The 16,042-nt window shown below is 43.2% G+C and overlaps 1 protein-coding gene across 1 annotated transcript; it reads right to left on the bottom strand.

The window, feature by feature from the left end:
- On the bottom strand, positions 1-14,614 carry LOC149310514 (heme-binding protein 1-like). Its single transcript, XM_089529117.1, has 6 exons — positions 14,554-14,614; positions 7,750-7,914; positions 6,415-6,500; positions 1,871-2,012; positions 1,551-1,734; positions 1-1,213 (listed from the first exon to the last, which is right to left on the bottom strand). The coding sequence occupies exons 2-6, from the start codon at positions 7,895-7,897 to the stop codon at positions 1,039-1,041; spliced, it is 735 nt and encodes a 244-aa protein (XP_089385243.1). The 5' UTR covers positions 7,898-7,914; positions 14,554-14,614; the 3' UTR covers positions 1-1,038.
- Between the last annotated feature and the right edge of the window lie 1,428 nt (positions 14,615-16,042).

Below are 16,042 nucleotides of genomic sequence, written 5' to 3'. Positions count from 1 at the left end.
TTAAGAGGTTTGAGCTAGATTTTATTTTAGGTTTGCTTTGTTTTACCATCCTCTCTTGGGAGAGGACAGCAGCATTCATGAGTGTGAAACCAACCAATCAATGCACAACGCAACACACAGCAACAAAAATGCTGCCAATGACAACTTACAGATACATAGCCTGTTTAACTCACACTAAGCCCTTGGGCCTGCCTGATCAAGAGGCAATGGGCAAAAGCTCCAGCTGGTTGATAGGCAGGAAGCTGCCAGTGAGTGGCATGTAGCTCTTTGGGTACTCTTGGGACCAGTAAAAAAAAAAAAAAAGCAGGATTGTATGCTTTAGAGAAGAATCTCCCTAAAATGCACTTCTCAGATCTTTCTCTGGCCATAGCTTTTGGCAGGGATTTCCTGGACATGTTCTCAAATTATTCCATCCAGGAAAGTCTAAAGCCATCCTAAGCTGCAAGAATGGAGCTTTGTTGTAGTTGGAGAATAAGGAGAGTAGCAGCCTTTCATATATATGACTAAAAGCAATGCTCTATGGCATCAAAAGTGAAATCTTCCTTCTATATGTAATGGAGGTGATGGCCTGTGCCTCACCCATTCCTGTCTTTCAGTTATACAGACACAGCTGCAGGCCAGCTCTCCTCTTTCATTTCCAAATCAATACATAACCCTTGGAATGTGCAATATGGGTTGCTCAGCGGCTACAATCTCCAGCACACCTTAATTCCACTGTAGCACAGACTCAGGGCTCATGGAAGCTGACAACTGTTCTTTCCAATATAATCTCCATCTATGCCACCATACTGTCATACCATCCCCTACAGGAGAGGGATGGAAACCTTCTCTGGGAGAGATTTGGGTGTACTAGTTTTTCCTTGGCTGTGAGCTCATAGGAAGGAACATAATTCCTTTGTTCACCCAGGGGTAAAGGAGCGGCTCATCTATTCTATAGTGAGTCGGGATGTGCATTCATCTCCTTCAGACTAGAACTGCCATCTAAACCGGGATCCAGTCACAGGGTAGATTGTAATCTTGTCAGGAATTCACTGCACTTCAGTCTGCTCGCCGAATAAACCAGATCTCATTACGACGGTTAGGTACAGCTGGATTCTGGTATGCAGCCACCATGTAGGTTTCACGGAACACATTATCTGTAGAGCCCAGCAACTCCCAGAGAAGGTGGATCTCCCGTAGAATCGTTTCTTCTGTAGTCGTCCCATAAAACACCCTTTACACGGTCAACAACAAAACAATGTCCCATAAAGATCTAGTGTTGGTAAGAACATCCTATTTTCTTATAACTCATCCACCCACCTATCCACTCACCCATACATGTCTCCTGATTTTGGAATAGGGGAACCCCTCCTGGAAATAATTGCCCCAGCAGAAAACCAACTTTTCAATATGTTTTTGCTTTCTTCCATCATTTTTTTCTCCCTCAGTCACCACCTTCCCTCTCATGTATTCCCTTTCTCCAAGCTGAGAAAGCATGAAACCTTCCTTGTTCCATTTAGTAGCCTTTGAAACCCAGAATACATCTTTAGTACACATGAGTCAGGGCCCACCTGGTGATAACTTGAAATGGTGCTCTTTCTTGAATCTGGATTTCTGGGTCAAGGGGGAGAGGAGGGTTGAGTTGAAATTCCTCAGGGAGGTAATAAGCTGTGATGACCTCTTGAAGCAATTCTGTGCCTTCCTTATTCAGGTGGATTTCATTGATCACTGGAACAGTCATTCCCAAGTGGCGGCCTGGATGGAAAGGCACACAATCAGGCAGTGAAAGAAGTACTGGTAATAGGAAATCCATTCCATGCATTTCCAGTCTAAAGTTAGTCCAGCTGCTGCAGATGGCTACAAATCTGCTATAACAATTGCTTGCACGTACCTAGGGAGTTTTCCTTGCAGATGTACCGTATTAGTTTCATAAAACCCATAGAGATGCTCTGCTCATACTTGGGTTCTTGTTTGGTGATGCATGCCCATTTCCCAGCTGGGTACAACCGTTCCTCATATGCTATCTCCTCACACTGAACCAAGAAGAAAGAAGAGTTAATGAAAGCCAGGTTTATCTTTTGGCCTTCAAACAACACAGAGTGGAAATTACATATAGGTAAAACTTTGGCATTTAAAAAAGAAAATGGTAGTGTCACTACCATTCCACTTCCATTTCTGACCCCTGCTTCATACAAAGAAAGTATCCCTGTTCCTCTGCCAAACCTAATTACATGATAAATGCAAACAAAGGGACAGATGGCTGAAAGCCACATATATCTCAATATCATAATCCTCAAATTGGCATTTACCAAGGAAAAAGGAGAAAGACCCAAATGTTTTAATCTGATCAGCAATTTTAACCAAACTCAGCTAAGGTATTACATCTTACTGAGATAACGAATGTGGCTTCTCTTATCTAAATCACCACTGGTTGCTGGGAAAATCCTCAGAATTTTGCTGTCAATCTAATACCTTCCTTTCTTTTTATTACTGTAAATACCTTTATGCTTTAAATAATTAATGGCTGCATTAATTACAAAAAAAAAAAAAAAAAGCTAGAGTTCCTAATTAAAATAGTTGCTTGAAATGTTTCTTCAGCTAACATTAGAAATTTGTAGCCCTTCTACTGAGAAACAATGCTTATTTCTTTCTTTTCCAACTATAGCTGTTTAAAAAATAAAAGTGGGGGACAAATAACATTTAACTACAAATATGTTCTCTCCCTAAAGCATGAAAGCAAATGTCTGTTATGTCTTTTACCACTCCTTGTATTTTAGCAGATATTTGCATTTTATTACTTCAAGTATTTGTAATTTTTTATTTTAAGGTTAGGTTTTTGTGTAGTTTATTATCCACTATGAGCATTTACAAAGAGCTGGTGTGGTGGTTTGAGTGTTGCACGATGACTCTGGAGACCAGGGTTCAAATCCCTGCTTGGGCATGGAAACCCAATGAGTGATCTTAACCAAACACACACTCTCAGCCTCAGAAGAAGGCAAAGGCAGAAAATCCCTCTGAACAAATCTTGCAATGATAGGTTCACCTTTTGGTCTCCATAAGTCGGAAATGACTTGAAGGCACACAACAACATCACAACAATGTCTTATAAGGAAGGGTGGAATATAAAGCTCTGACAAACAGAAACATTTGAATAAAACACAAGACAAAAATATTAATGAATTACTACATTTTTATAAGTAGGAGTTACTAATTCTGTTTATATTCTTGGATCAGGACTGCTAGTTCAAAAAAAAGGAGAGAAAAGAAGAAAACATATGATTGTGGATGGAAAAGTAAATGCTTGGTGCAGTCAAATCCTTTTAGCACAAACAATCTAAAAAGCAGAAATAACTGGTAACAGTAGCACCTGGAATAAGCAGTAGCCAGTGTCCCCCAGGATGCTTACAGAAGTTTAAAGGAGTGGTTCTGAATATTTAGTATTCCAATTATTTTGTAGTTCCACTTTCAGAATTCCTGACCACTGGCTAAGCTGGTTGAGGATTCTGGGAGCTGAAGTTCAAAATATTTGGAAGATCAGATTATGAAAACCACAAGGAAGATGAGATAAAAATCAATGCTTGAATGAGAATATTCCAGAGAGAAGAAATATCACCTTTTCTAAAACTTTGTTTTGCACTAAAATGGAAAAGTAATGGCCCCAACAGGAAACATTTCATAGAATCATAGAATTGGAAAAGACCTCAAAGTCCAGTCCAACTCCCTGCAGGAACACACAATCAAAGCACCACCAATAGATGGCCATCCGGCTTCTGTTTAAAAACCTCCAAGGAAGGAGTCTCCACCACCCTCCAAGGGAGTGTATTCCACTGTCCAACAGCTGTTACTGTCAGGAAATTCTTCCTGATGTTGAGGTGGAATATTGCTCCATGTCCCAAGCCTGGAACACATGGACCAAAAGAAGTGGCTTCTGGACGTTTTGGGAGTGTGGTATTCAGATGACATCCCCCCCCCCCCCCAGAGTCCAGAAGAGAATCTTCAGAGATTCCATTTGAGATAATTAATGCAAAGAAAGTGGCAAAATTACCTATGAGAGGTTATTTTCGTTGCCTTGTCAACAGGCAACTTGGAGACACATATACACATACAAGGTGGAATTAGAATAGGTAAACACCACTTTAAGGGGATGTTATTTAAATATTCTGTATCAGTCGCCAAGGTTCCCCAAACTATAAGAAGAAATACAGACGTTTCACCTCATTTCTCTTACAATTGTTCTTACAATTGTTCTTACAATTAAAAAATGGGATAGAAAACCTGGCAAAGGATCCCCGCTATGCTCTAGAAAGACTCTATGGCCCAATACAGACAGGCCAAAATAAAGCTGCTTCTAATCACTTTGGAGGTATGCTGTTTAAATGATCCATGCATACTAAGAGTCTGGAAGCCACGCCAAAACCACGATCCAGTACTAAGGACTGGAGAGCAGCTTTGGCACAGCTTCCGGACTCTTAGTACACATGCATCATTTTAACAGCATACCTCAAAGTGACCTGAAGCAACTTTATTTTGGCCTGTCTGTATGGGACCTAAGATTCTTTTGACAGATCCATAGAATGCAAACTAGCAAGAGGTTTTATGGATCTAGGCTATTAATGTGGGGTCAGTCACGGGAGAGAAAGTGACATGCTGGTTGTTTCATGTCATTTGAACTAATTATTATTATTATTATTAACCTTTATTTATATAGCGCTGTAAATTTACACAGCAATGTACAGACAATCTTTTTAGTTAGACTATTCCCTGCCTTCGGGCTTACTTGGGTTAGTAAATGGTCTAAGGCTATTTGACATGTTATTTTCCATTACCAAAATGTGTGTCATTCAAACGGAGGTAAGTAAGCTTTGATTAAATGCATGGCAAAAGGCAATCAGAATGTTTGAACAAGAAAGAGGTATAAATATCAGGCTTTTCTGAAATGCTGGAGCCATGACTTCATATGACCTATGTAAATGGTACATAACTCTACAAATTGGCTTTTAAAAAAAATCTGAAACATAAACACAGTCCAGATGAAATGATGAACCACAGTTTGGTCCTCATTCAGGATACCAGAATGAGGCCCATACTAGTTTATTAAAATTAGTTCACTACATTCAAATGAATGAAACAACATTGGCTCACCACATTCTAGAAGCTTTTTCTTTTATTTTCCTGCCTTCACATGTTAAAAGGGGGGACTGGAGATAGTGTAACTTACACTGTGTAAGTATGACGTTACCACTCAGTTTTCCTAGTATTTATTGGTTTGCCATCATGTCTCAGTTAATATGAAGGCAAAATGGACTCTGGAAAACATCTTTAAAGAACCTAGCATTTTATGGAAGTTGAGGGCAACACTTCTAATTCAGTGTTCCTGAAAGCCAAATCACACTTTAAGAAATGGACACATTTTATTGCTAAAAATGACAGTTGCCCTAGTTCTATTCAATTTAGTTCAAACAAAACCCCTTTCTTTGAAGGAAACAAAAGAGCAAGAAAGTGCTACAGATCTACAGATGTAAATTTGCTGTACCCTAAACACCATGAGGAAATGAAGACTCGTCCCTCCCGATTTGCAAGGGATCTGTTCTGGACCCCCCTGTAAATCAGAAATATCACAGATATTCAAACCCCATTGGTTATAAAGGGAGTGCACCCCCCCCCCATTTTGTCCCTCCTTGCTTGCCGTCCGCGAAGGACCAAAACCGCAGACCCCCAAAGTCCACAAACGGGGAGGGACAAGTGTATATTTAGAAGACACTTAGAAGGTATTTTCTCGCTCACGCTATGACAAACATATACACACATGCACATGTTTACAAATTCAAAATATATTACAGTCCTTAAAAATCCAAAAAGCAGTTACATGTTCTTGATCCCACTAATACTACGAGAGAGAAGCTGAGCCAAAATGAATAAAATTATTACAGCATGAAACTTACAATATTAATAAAATGACCATCAATACAATTGAAAAACCATCGGAGTAAAATGAAGGACTGAAGGAAAACAACACTGTTGTGGAGGACAGAACATTCATGAAATCCTCCAGACCAGGTTTAGGAAATATACAGCCTTACAGATTTTGCTGAATTGCAACTTCCAACATTCCTCACCATTGGCAATGTTGGACAGAGCTGTTGGGAGTTGCCTTTGAAGGGCTGTGTGATTCCTACCAATTCGCTAAATCCCTACCTGGGACCAAGTCCTGTTAAACCCATTGGGGCTTAACTTCTGACTAGACATATAGATAACTGTACTGTCAGCATCACAGCTGGAGAACATATTAGTACAGTACTAAATTTCCTCGATCTACTTTTGATTCCTTAGTACACCACAGAACTAGGACCCTGAAGTATTTACACAGAACTCTCTTTAGGAACAGCACTCCACACCTCTCAAGGAATGAAAGTCTGCATATACATGAGTGCTCACCTTCTCATGCTGTGATAAAGTAGCATAGGGTACAGGCTCGCGCGTCTGGTTATGGCGTGTCATTTGCACTATTGGACCTGCCATCTCTATCAAAACAGAGGAAATTGGGAAACATTGACTGTTAAGGCTGAAAAAATGTCTTAAAACTTTCCCAAAACCTATACAAACCTACACTTTCTAAACTAGCAACCTTCCTTAGAGAAGCTTCGTATTATATGAGGTAAGTTTCATACTACATAAAGATCTAGATACAAATGATTTAGCTGGAAACAAATCTTTTTGAGACAGTATGGTTACTTAAATGGATGCTAATATTTCCCCCTTGCTGCTGCTTGAGCTGCCTTGAAGGACAGATGATGGAGGTAACTGGAAACCATCTTCTAGTCTAGTGGAAAAACTGCCACCCAAGATCTCAAACAGTGGAGCCAGACAAGATACTTGAATGCAACTAGAAATTGCATTAATTACTTTTTTTCAAAATTAACTGCAAGTGCAGGGAGGCTGACTCAAATCATGAACTCAGGTATGGGGAGTTTATTCCAGCACTGGGAACAGAGGACAAATATGAACTGTTTCTCAAGCATCAGGCTTGCTAATATGGATTAGGACCACAGCAGAATAATGCGTTAAACCAACCCATTGGGACTATGTCTCATCTGCTCCACTTGCAGTTTATTTCTGAAAAGCCATTCATACAATAGTTAATTGCTTGAAGAGTGTCTTACTTAATTTGGATGTAACCGTATTTAAACTGGGTTTCTAGTATGCTATTATATTGCATTATCTTTTCTATTTCTTCTTCAGGTTTGATCTTGCTTTTTTTACTAGACTCTTCTCCATTAATTTTGTGTTGGCTGCAAACATGCAACCTTCTTCCAAGTACTTTCAAAGACAAAGCCTAAGGGGAGTTTTTCTTTTGCTTTACAGCAGAAGCAGGAATTGCATGATGCTGATTAGTTGGCTCTGGTGTCAACCATGAAGCCAGCCTTCCCCTTCCTTCCCTTCATCTCTCAGAGACAGTGCACAGCAATGAGTGGTAGGCCCTTGTATAAGTCACAAAGCCACCACCCTTCCTGTATGGAAGCACATTTCAGTGTTTAAAAAATAACAAATTATCACGACTGATAATAACATAACATGACAACTGTTAGTGGGGAAAAAATAAACTAAAGCAGATAGTCCACCCAATGCATGGGAGGGGATACTCATGAGCTAAAGGTTGTACAAACCCAGGGGAACAGACCTCATCCTGCAGCCCATACCTCATAGCTTCTTCTCATTGAAGACACATCTACATTCAATCTAATTGGGGCTTTTTGGATTGTAAATTCATACCTTGAGGAAGTGACACTTGGTGAGTGCTGGCGACTGTCTCCCAATGAGAAAAGAGCCTGTTCTGTTCCTCTCCATCCATTGGCTCATCTTCTTCATCAAGGACCTCATCACTCATTTCATTTAGTTCTTCCAGAGAAATACGAGCCATCTTTAACACAGGAGCTCCTGCAAAAAAGGTGACACAACATCCTATAACCTGAGCAGTTCAAGTTCAACGCCGACATTCAGGCAGAACCTAGAGTAGAGGTATCCAGGGCCTCCGTGGACTTTATTAAACTGGATCGGTTTGAGTTGGTAAGTACCAATGATGTGGACAAGATCCTCGGAAGTGTTCGGAAGACAACCTGCTCTCTCGATCCCTGTCCCTCGTGGCTAGCAGCCCAGGGGGGACCGGCTGTAACTCTATTGTTACGCCAGATCATTAATACATCTTTGAGGGAAGGGCAATTTCCATCCGACCTTAAATTGGCCATTGTAAAACCTTTATTAAAAAAGCCCTCCCTCGACCCCCTGGTATATAATAATTACCGGCCAGTTTCACTGCTGCCATTTTTGGGGAAGGTGATCGAGAGGGCGGTTGCAATCCAGCTTCAGGCGGTCTTGGATGAAACGGATTATCTGGACCCATTTCAAACTGGCTTTCGGGCGGGTTACGGAGTTGAGATGGCCATGGTCGCCTTGGTTGATGATCTCCGTCTGGGCATCGACAGGGGAAGCGTGTCCCTGTTGGTGCTCTTGGACATCTCAGCGGCTTTCAATACCATAGACCATGGTATCCTTCTGGGGCGTCTAGCAGAGGTAGGAGTCGGTGGCACTGCGCTCCAGTGGTTCCGCTCCTATCTCTCTGGAAGGTCCCAGATGGTGCAGCTGGGAGACGTGTGCTCCGATGAGAGGGCCCTTAAAACTGGGGTCCCTCAAGGAGCCATTCTGTCTCCCATGCTATTTAACATTTACATGAAACCGCTGGGAGAGATCATCCAGAGACATGGGGCGCGGGGTTATCAGTACACTGATGACACCCAAATAATCTTCTCTATGTCTCTGACTGATGCAGTGACTGAGGATGGCGTCTCTCCTCTCGTGGCCTGTCTGGAGTCAGTAATGGGCTGGATGAGGGAAAACCGACTCAAGCTGAATCCAGAGAAAATGGAGGTACTCGTGATAGGTTCCCCTGGTCCAGGAACGGCGGTTGTTCCACCTGTCCTGAACGGGGTCACGCTCCCTGTGAAGGACTCCGTGCGCAGTCTGGGGGTGCTTCTTGACTCGTCCGTTCGCCTGACTGCTCAGGTGAATGTGACGGTCAAGAGCACCTGTTATCAGCTTCGGCTTATTCGCCAGCTGCGCCCATACCTGGCCCAGAGAGACCTTGAAACTGTGGTACACGCCCTGGTAACCTCGAGACTGGATTTCTGCAATGTACTCTACATGGGGCAACCCTTATACCAAACCCGGAAGCTTCAAATGGTGCAGAACATGGCAGCCAGGCTGGTCACTGGCACGTCCAGGGCCAGCCATATAACACCGGTATTAAAAGATCTCCATTGGCTGCCCATTCGCTTCCGGGCGCAATATAAGGTGTTGGTGATGACCTATAAAGCCCTAAATGGCTTGGGCCCAGGATACCTGAAGGACCGCCTCCCCATACATTCCGCCCCGCACCCTCAGAACATCTGGGCAGCAATTACTTAGGGTTCCCGGGGCGAGGTTTGTCTCCACCACCAGGAGGACTTTTTCCATCGCCGCCCCGGCCCTTTGGAACACGCTGCCCATAGAGCTCCGCTCAGCTACCTCCCTGGCCCAATTTAGACGGGATTTAAAGACCTTCCTGTTTGGAATTGCATTCCCTGACTAAGGTCTTTTAGGCCTCCTTCCGCCGCACTGGCAACGGGACTGGCTAACCTGGGGCCTTTTGTTTTTATGTTTTATGTAATTGTTGTATGATTTTAATGTTTATTGTTGATTGTATTTTTAATTGCTGTAAACCGCCCTGATCTGATGGAAGGGCGGTATATAAATAAAAATTTTATTATTATTATTTAGTATAACAAATGTTCCAATTAGACTATAAGATGCATTGGCTACCTTCCTTGCTCACTGCAGTTACATTACACAGAGCCATAAAGGTATGGAGGAACAGACCACACCATTCTGAAAACCTGAAGATAAAATATCATGAAGATCACATGGTCACTGAGCTTCCACTGATGAATGGTGATCCCCCCAACTCTGCTGGAGTAGTCTATTTTGGGAAAAGCTTATACTTCACTTTAAATATCAGTTAAGATGTGTGTTTTGTCAATATTCATCCAGTTTTCAAAGCCAACCTTTTACTGAACTGTGATGCACATATGTGCAACTGGAAACATTCTGATATATATTTTATTGATATATTTGATATGAAAATGTATATCCCCCTCTTTGATGCAAACGTCTGAAACAGCTTACAATTTATAGTTTTTTGTGGGTTTTTCAGGCTATGTGACCATGTTTTAGAAGAGTTTATTCCTGACGTTGCGCCAGCATCTGTGGCTGGCATGTTAACAGAATGCATTCTCTGAAGATGCCAGCCACAGATGCTGGCGAAAGGTCAGGAAGAAACACTCCTAGAACATGGCCACATAGCCCAAAAAACCCACAAAAAACTATGGATGCCAGCCATGAAAGCCTTCAACTTCACAGCTTACAATTTGACGGACTCAATATGTCGATACATATGGCCAACAGGTTCTTTTTCAGAAATACAGCTGTAAGTTTTTTCCAAGTAACAATGATAATAAATCATGTTATCTGTGAAGATGGTATGTTTCAATAGAGATTGACATTATTTTTTTTACATTTTCATATTAGTTTTCACCTTAAAAACTTCAAACAAACTTTAAAACATTCAACATACATATGTACAGTATCTACCATTCAAAATTAGAAGGCAGTTACTAGTCTGTTATTTTCAATTACAGTCAGCCCTTCTTATACATGGATTTTTTATACACAGATTCAAGCATACACAGTTTGAAAATTTTAAAAAAAGATATACATTTCAAATATCAAACCTTGATTTTCCATTTTTTATAAGGGAGGGACTTGAGCATCCACAGATTTTGTTATACATGGGAGATCTTGGAACCAAACCCCAGCGTATAACAAGGGTCCACTGTATGTTCTTTCATACCAATCACTTTCTATTCTTACCTATTCTCAGATATACTCTTTCAAAGAAAAACAAAGAACAACTCATTTCTCTTCTTCTTTTTCTTTACCCTCTTTCCTTTTAACGTTCCCTTCTTTGGTCTTCCCTTCCCTCTAACCTTCCTCTATATTTTGCCCATGCAATCATTGTGAGAGATTGACATTTTTGTTTGTTTGTTTTAGAGTTTTGCTAGGTAGAACTTTTTAATGGAGAGCCAGTGTGACATAGTGGTTTGTGTGTTGGATTACGACTCTGGAGACTAGGGTTCAGTTCCCAGCTCGGCCATGTAAACCTACTGGGTGGCCTTGGACAAGTCACATGCTCTCAGCTTCAGAGAACGGCAATAGCAAACCTCCACTGAACAAATATTGCCAAGAAAACCCCATGATAGGTTTGTCTTAGGGTCATCATAGATCAGGAATGACTTGAAGACACACAACACATAACAATAATTCAATATTTGCCAGCTATCAGAAGCTGTATTTCTGTACCTGGAAAACAGAAACCTTTCTGATAAAAATTAACACAGTAGATAACACATTAAGGCAGATGCCCATATTCTGCTCAATGCAACTCTTCAATGTTGGCCCACACTCTGTCCCTATAGACTACTATAGGGACAGAGCAGGCATGTACAAAAAGATGTAATGTAGCCAGAGTATCAAAACATAGCAAGCTCTATGAATATAATATTGAGGATGGAGCAAGCTTGAATTTTGCTGCTCCAGAGACTAGGACACAGAGCAATGGATTCAAAATAAAGGAAAAGAGATTCCACCTAAACATTAGGAAGAACATATTGACAGTAAGAACTGTTCAACAGTGGGATATATTGCCTCTGAGTGTGATGGAGTCGCCTTCTCTGTTTTTAAACAGAGGCTAGATGGCCATCTTTTGGAGGTGCTTTGATTGTGAGTTCCTGCATGGCACAGGGTTGGTCTGGATGGCTCTTCAGGTCTTTTTATGTGTAAACATGCATAATAATAAATTCACGTTCAAGGAGGTTTTTAAACCAGTGAAGTGCTGTGTGTGCAGCAGATTTATGCACTGTATTGCTTTTACATGCTGTAAAGTGATGGATAACTACTACTAAAATTGGCAAATTAATTCCAAAACTCATTAAGGGCCAAAATTAAAGAGTTTCTTTTTACAGATTTTGTTCTGAACACATTCAGGCGCACTTGTTACTAGTTAGAAGAGAAAATGGCTTGTGTAGAATACCAATCCCCCAGTAAAGAATGAGAAACAACTTGAAGAAGACGCACAACAACCTGAATCACATGCTTGCCTCCAGTGCTGTTTTTTCAGCCCTTGGCCCCTTATGACCTCCCCAGATTGCCCCATCCTCCCAAATTTCTTTTCTTGCCAGATTTGAGAGTTGCTGCTTCTGGAAGCTGTGAGGAAAAATACGGAGGATTATGAACAGAGATCAACACCTCCTCCTGCCCATAAAATGAAGTGAATGAGGTAGGAAAATGGTATAAAAGCCTTTTCTGAAACCACACACAGCAGAGTCTTGCAGGAGCAAGCCAACTTTGAAGAACTGCAGCACATTTTGTTTGCTGCTGCTGTAGAAAATGCATGGGGGTTGCAGCTACTGTATATAGACTCCCAAAGTAATAAAGGCAATGCTTTTCAGGACAAATAGTGAAGTACCAGGACAAGGGAGAAACTGAGTGACACCTCACAGGAAAAAAAAACATAAATGAAATGAGGCAGCACCAGAAAACGCAATAAAGAAATATAGTGTGGCATAGTGGTTAGAGTGCTGGACTGTGACTCTGGGGACCTGGATTTGACTCCTCGGTCAGCTATGGAAGCCCACTGGGTGGCCTTGGGCAAGTCACAATCTCTCTCAGCCTCAGAGGATGGCAATGGCAAACCCCCATCTGACTCAACTCGCTAAGAAAATGCCATGATGCATTCACCATCTTAAGGGTGACATAAGTCAGATATTACTCGAAGGCACACAACAACAACAACGGCTTGAATCCCTGTATTGGGAGAAAGGTGGGATATAAGAAACTAAAACATCAGCAACAAAACTGCAAACCCCAGGATGCCACAGGAAGCAGCCCTAGCAGTGACAGTGGAATAATACAATATACATTCTCCACAAGTGTGTGTGTGTGTGTGTGTCAAAGATGAAAGTGCAAAGGCAGGATTAATGCTGAACATTTAAAAAAAATGACCACTGAAGGAATACATAAATTCAATCTGGACAATGAGGAAACTGAAATAGTCAAATAATTTCTGTATCTTGAATCATACGTTGATCAGAACGGAGAACGCAGTCAAGAAATAAGGAGGCCAGGGAAGGCAGCTATGGAAAACTAGAAAAGATAGTGAAGAGCAAAGACATACAACTGAGCGCTAAAGTCAGAATCGTCCAGGGAAAAGTATTCCCAGTCGCCATGTGCAGCAGATGTGGGAGCTGGACAGTGAAGGGAGCAGACAGAAAGAAAATCAACGCATTCAAGATGTGGTTCTGGAGAAGAGAGCTTAGTTTCCAAGGACAGCCAAAAAGTTAAACAAGCGGGTCCTTGAACAGATCAAACCAGATCTCTCCTTGGAAGGCAAGACGGCCATATTGAGGCTGCCGTACTTTGGCCACATCATGAGAAGGCATGACTCCTTGCAAAAGACGATGATGCTAGGAAAGGTGGAGGGAGGGAGGAAGGAAGGACAGGCCAGAGGGATGGACTCCGTCAGGGAGCCACAGTCATGGGTTTGCAGGGACTGAGCAAAGCAGGGAAGACAGGGAGACTTGGAGGTGTCTCATCCACAGGGGCCCAAGAAACCCACTGCAGATATAATCCCCTTTGAGACCCCTTTAACTGCTCTGGCTCTATGCTAGGGAATTCTGGGAACTGTAGTTTTATGAGAGAGCTCTAGAGTGGCAATAAACTACAATTCCCAGGATGCCCAAGCACTGAGCCAGGGCAGTCAAAGGGGCCTCAGACTGGACTATTTCTGCAGCGTGTTCTGGGTCAGGGTCGCCGTGCGAATGCCCCCCTTCGCAGACTCCAGGGCAGCGGAGAACACAGAGGCAGAGGAGCATTCTCCAGAAATCCCTCTTTCTTTATTACTTTATTTTTTAATAGGTTCAAAATATGTTTATTCTTTCCCGGAGAGAAGGCTGCAATGGAGGCCTCGTGGCCGGGGAAAGGGGGCCATCAATGCCAATCCACGCTTCTTGGCCATAAGCTCCCCTGGAAGAAGCATCAGTCCGTGCCTCTCGGTCAGAGGTAAAACAAGGGGAGGGCGTTTCTGGGATTCTTTCCGGAGGGCGTCTCTGGCCCCTTGAGATCCAGGTGCTTAGAGTCATAGGTCTTGCTCAAAATGGAGGGCATTTGGGATTCCTCCCGAACAGAAGCCTGGAATGGAGGCGGTGTCCTGGGCGAAGAGGGAGAGGAGCCCACTGCCCTCTAGCCCTGGACCGAGGCGACCAGCCCAGCCTGACCTGCTCGCCAAGCCCCGCCCCTCCCGCCCCATCCGCCAATCGCTGCCCCCCTGGCGCCCCAGCCGCCGCATTCCAAGCCCCGGGGAGGGGGCTCCATCCCACTCCTCGCTTGGGGTCGCCCAAGGAAGGAAGGAAGGGAGCAGGGGGCCATTACCTGACACTTCCTGCGCCTTCCGCGACCCGGAACGAGTCCTGCCCGACCAAGGAGGGGGCGGAGTCACCCAGCGGGGGCGGGGCTTGCGTGTACTGACGTCACCGCCCTGCCCTTAAAAAGGCTTTGTCTCCTCTCGGCCGCATAGGCACTTCCGGTCGCCCTTGGCAGCCCCAGGGCTGGAAGGAGGAGGAGGAGGAAGGCCGAGTAAAGCATGTCTCTGTTGCTGAGGGCCCTCAAGTCGCTTCGGACTTATGGAGACCCGGCAGAAGGCGGGCCTTAGAGGGGGTTTTGCCATTGCTTTCCTCTGAGGCTGAGAGAGTGTGACTGGCCCAAGGGCACCCCATTGAGTTTCATGGCCGAGATGCGAATTGAACCCTGCCCTCCAGACTCATAATCCAACGCTCAAACCGCTGAGCCAGGCTGGCTCTCATTGAACACCCCTTTTAACTCCCCAAATCTCTTCTTCCAATAAGCATCCATCGCATAATTTCATTCCATATACTTTCTGTCCTTCCCTTCTGAGTCTTCCTTCATCCTTTCGGTCCCCGAACTGTGCCCTTTGAGAGATTTTGGACTCCATCTCCCAGAAGCCTTAGCAATGTTGGCCAACAGTCTGGGATTCTGGGAGCTGAGGTCCAAAATCTCTTCAAGGGCACAGTTCAGGGACCATATTATTTGCACATGCCTTCATATATGTGTGTGTGTGTGTATATGCACACACTAAGATATAAATAAATTGCACTCTCTCTCCTCACTATCTATCTGTATAAAATTGCCATAATACTCTCCATATATAGACCTTAGATATTTTAGAAACTTTCTAGGTGTGCATATTGCTGTTGTGTGTCTGCAAGTCATTTCTGATTTATGGTGACCTGAAGGTGAACCTACTATTTCTTGGCAAGATTTGTTCAGAGGGGAGTTGCCATTGCTCTCCTCTGAGGCTGAGAGAGTGTGACTTGCCCAAAGTCACCCAGTGGGTTTCAAGGCTGAGCGATGCCACGCTGCAAAGGTGAAGCAAATCTCATCTCTCTCAAAGCAGACCACACAAAGAGAGAATTCAGCACAAAAGTGGACTGGCTCAGCAGGACGAATGTGGATCAGATGGAGTAGCATCTTCCCCCAGAAGTGTGGTTGTGGTTTGGTTTGGTGGGCCAAGGGTAGCTCTGCTCCCCTTTCCACTGAACAGACCATATTATTTGCAAGGTTACAATCTCAGGGAGCAGAGAAAACAGACACCCCGAACATGGGAGTGGCCACAGGGTCACCTCTATGCATTACTGCTAACAGCTGTGATTTCCAAATGCCTAAGAGGACTTTAAAAAGTGCGGGAGTAGAAGTAATAGTAGTAGCACTTCATAAGGCCAAGGAGGTCCTAATTTCAGAGATCCCACTGTTGTGCCAGGAACATGTCTAACTAACTAAAAGATTGTATGTACAGCGCTGTGTAAATTTACAGCGCTATATAAATAAAGGTTAATTTCAAACG

This window comes from Sceloporus occidentalis, unplaced genomic scaffold (assembly GCF_023333645.1).
Source record: "Sceloporus occidentalis isolate IW3139 unplaced genomic scaffold, rSceOcc1.0.p SCAF_6, whole genome shotgun sequence".
Lineage (NCBI taxonomy): Eukaryota > Metazoa > Chordata > Lepidosauria > Squamata > Phrynosomatidae > Sceloporus > Sceloporus occidentalis.
This window is presented reverse-complemented; position numbering and strand designations above follow the sequence as displayed.

Bases quoted from the DNA above. Each gene is read 5' to 3' on its own strand.
- LOC149310514 (XM_089529117.1), bottom strand. From the start codon at position 7,897: ATGGCTCGTATTTCTCTGGAAGAACTAAATGAAATGAGTGATGAGGTC. The intron at 6,501-7,749 runs GTATGAATTTAC...CTGTTTTGATAG, and splicing joins CCAAGTGTCACTTCCTCAAG to AGATGGCAGGTCCAATAGTG. The intron at 1,735-1,870 runs GTACGTGCAAGC...CTTTCCATCCAG, and splicing joins CTGCAAGGAAAACTCCCTAG to GCCGCCACTTGGGAATGACT.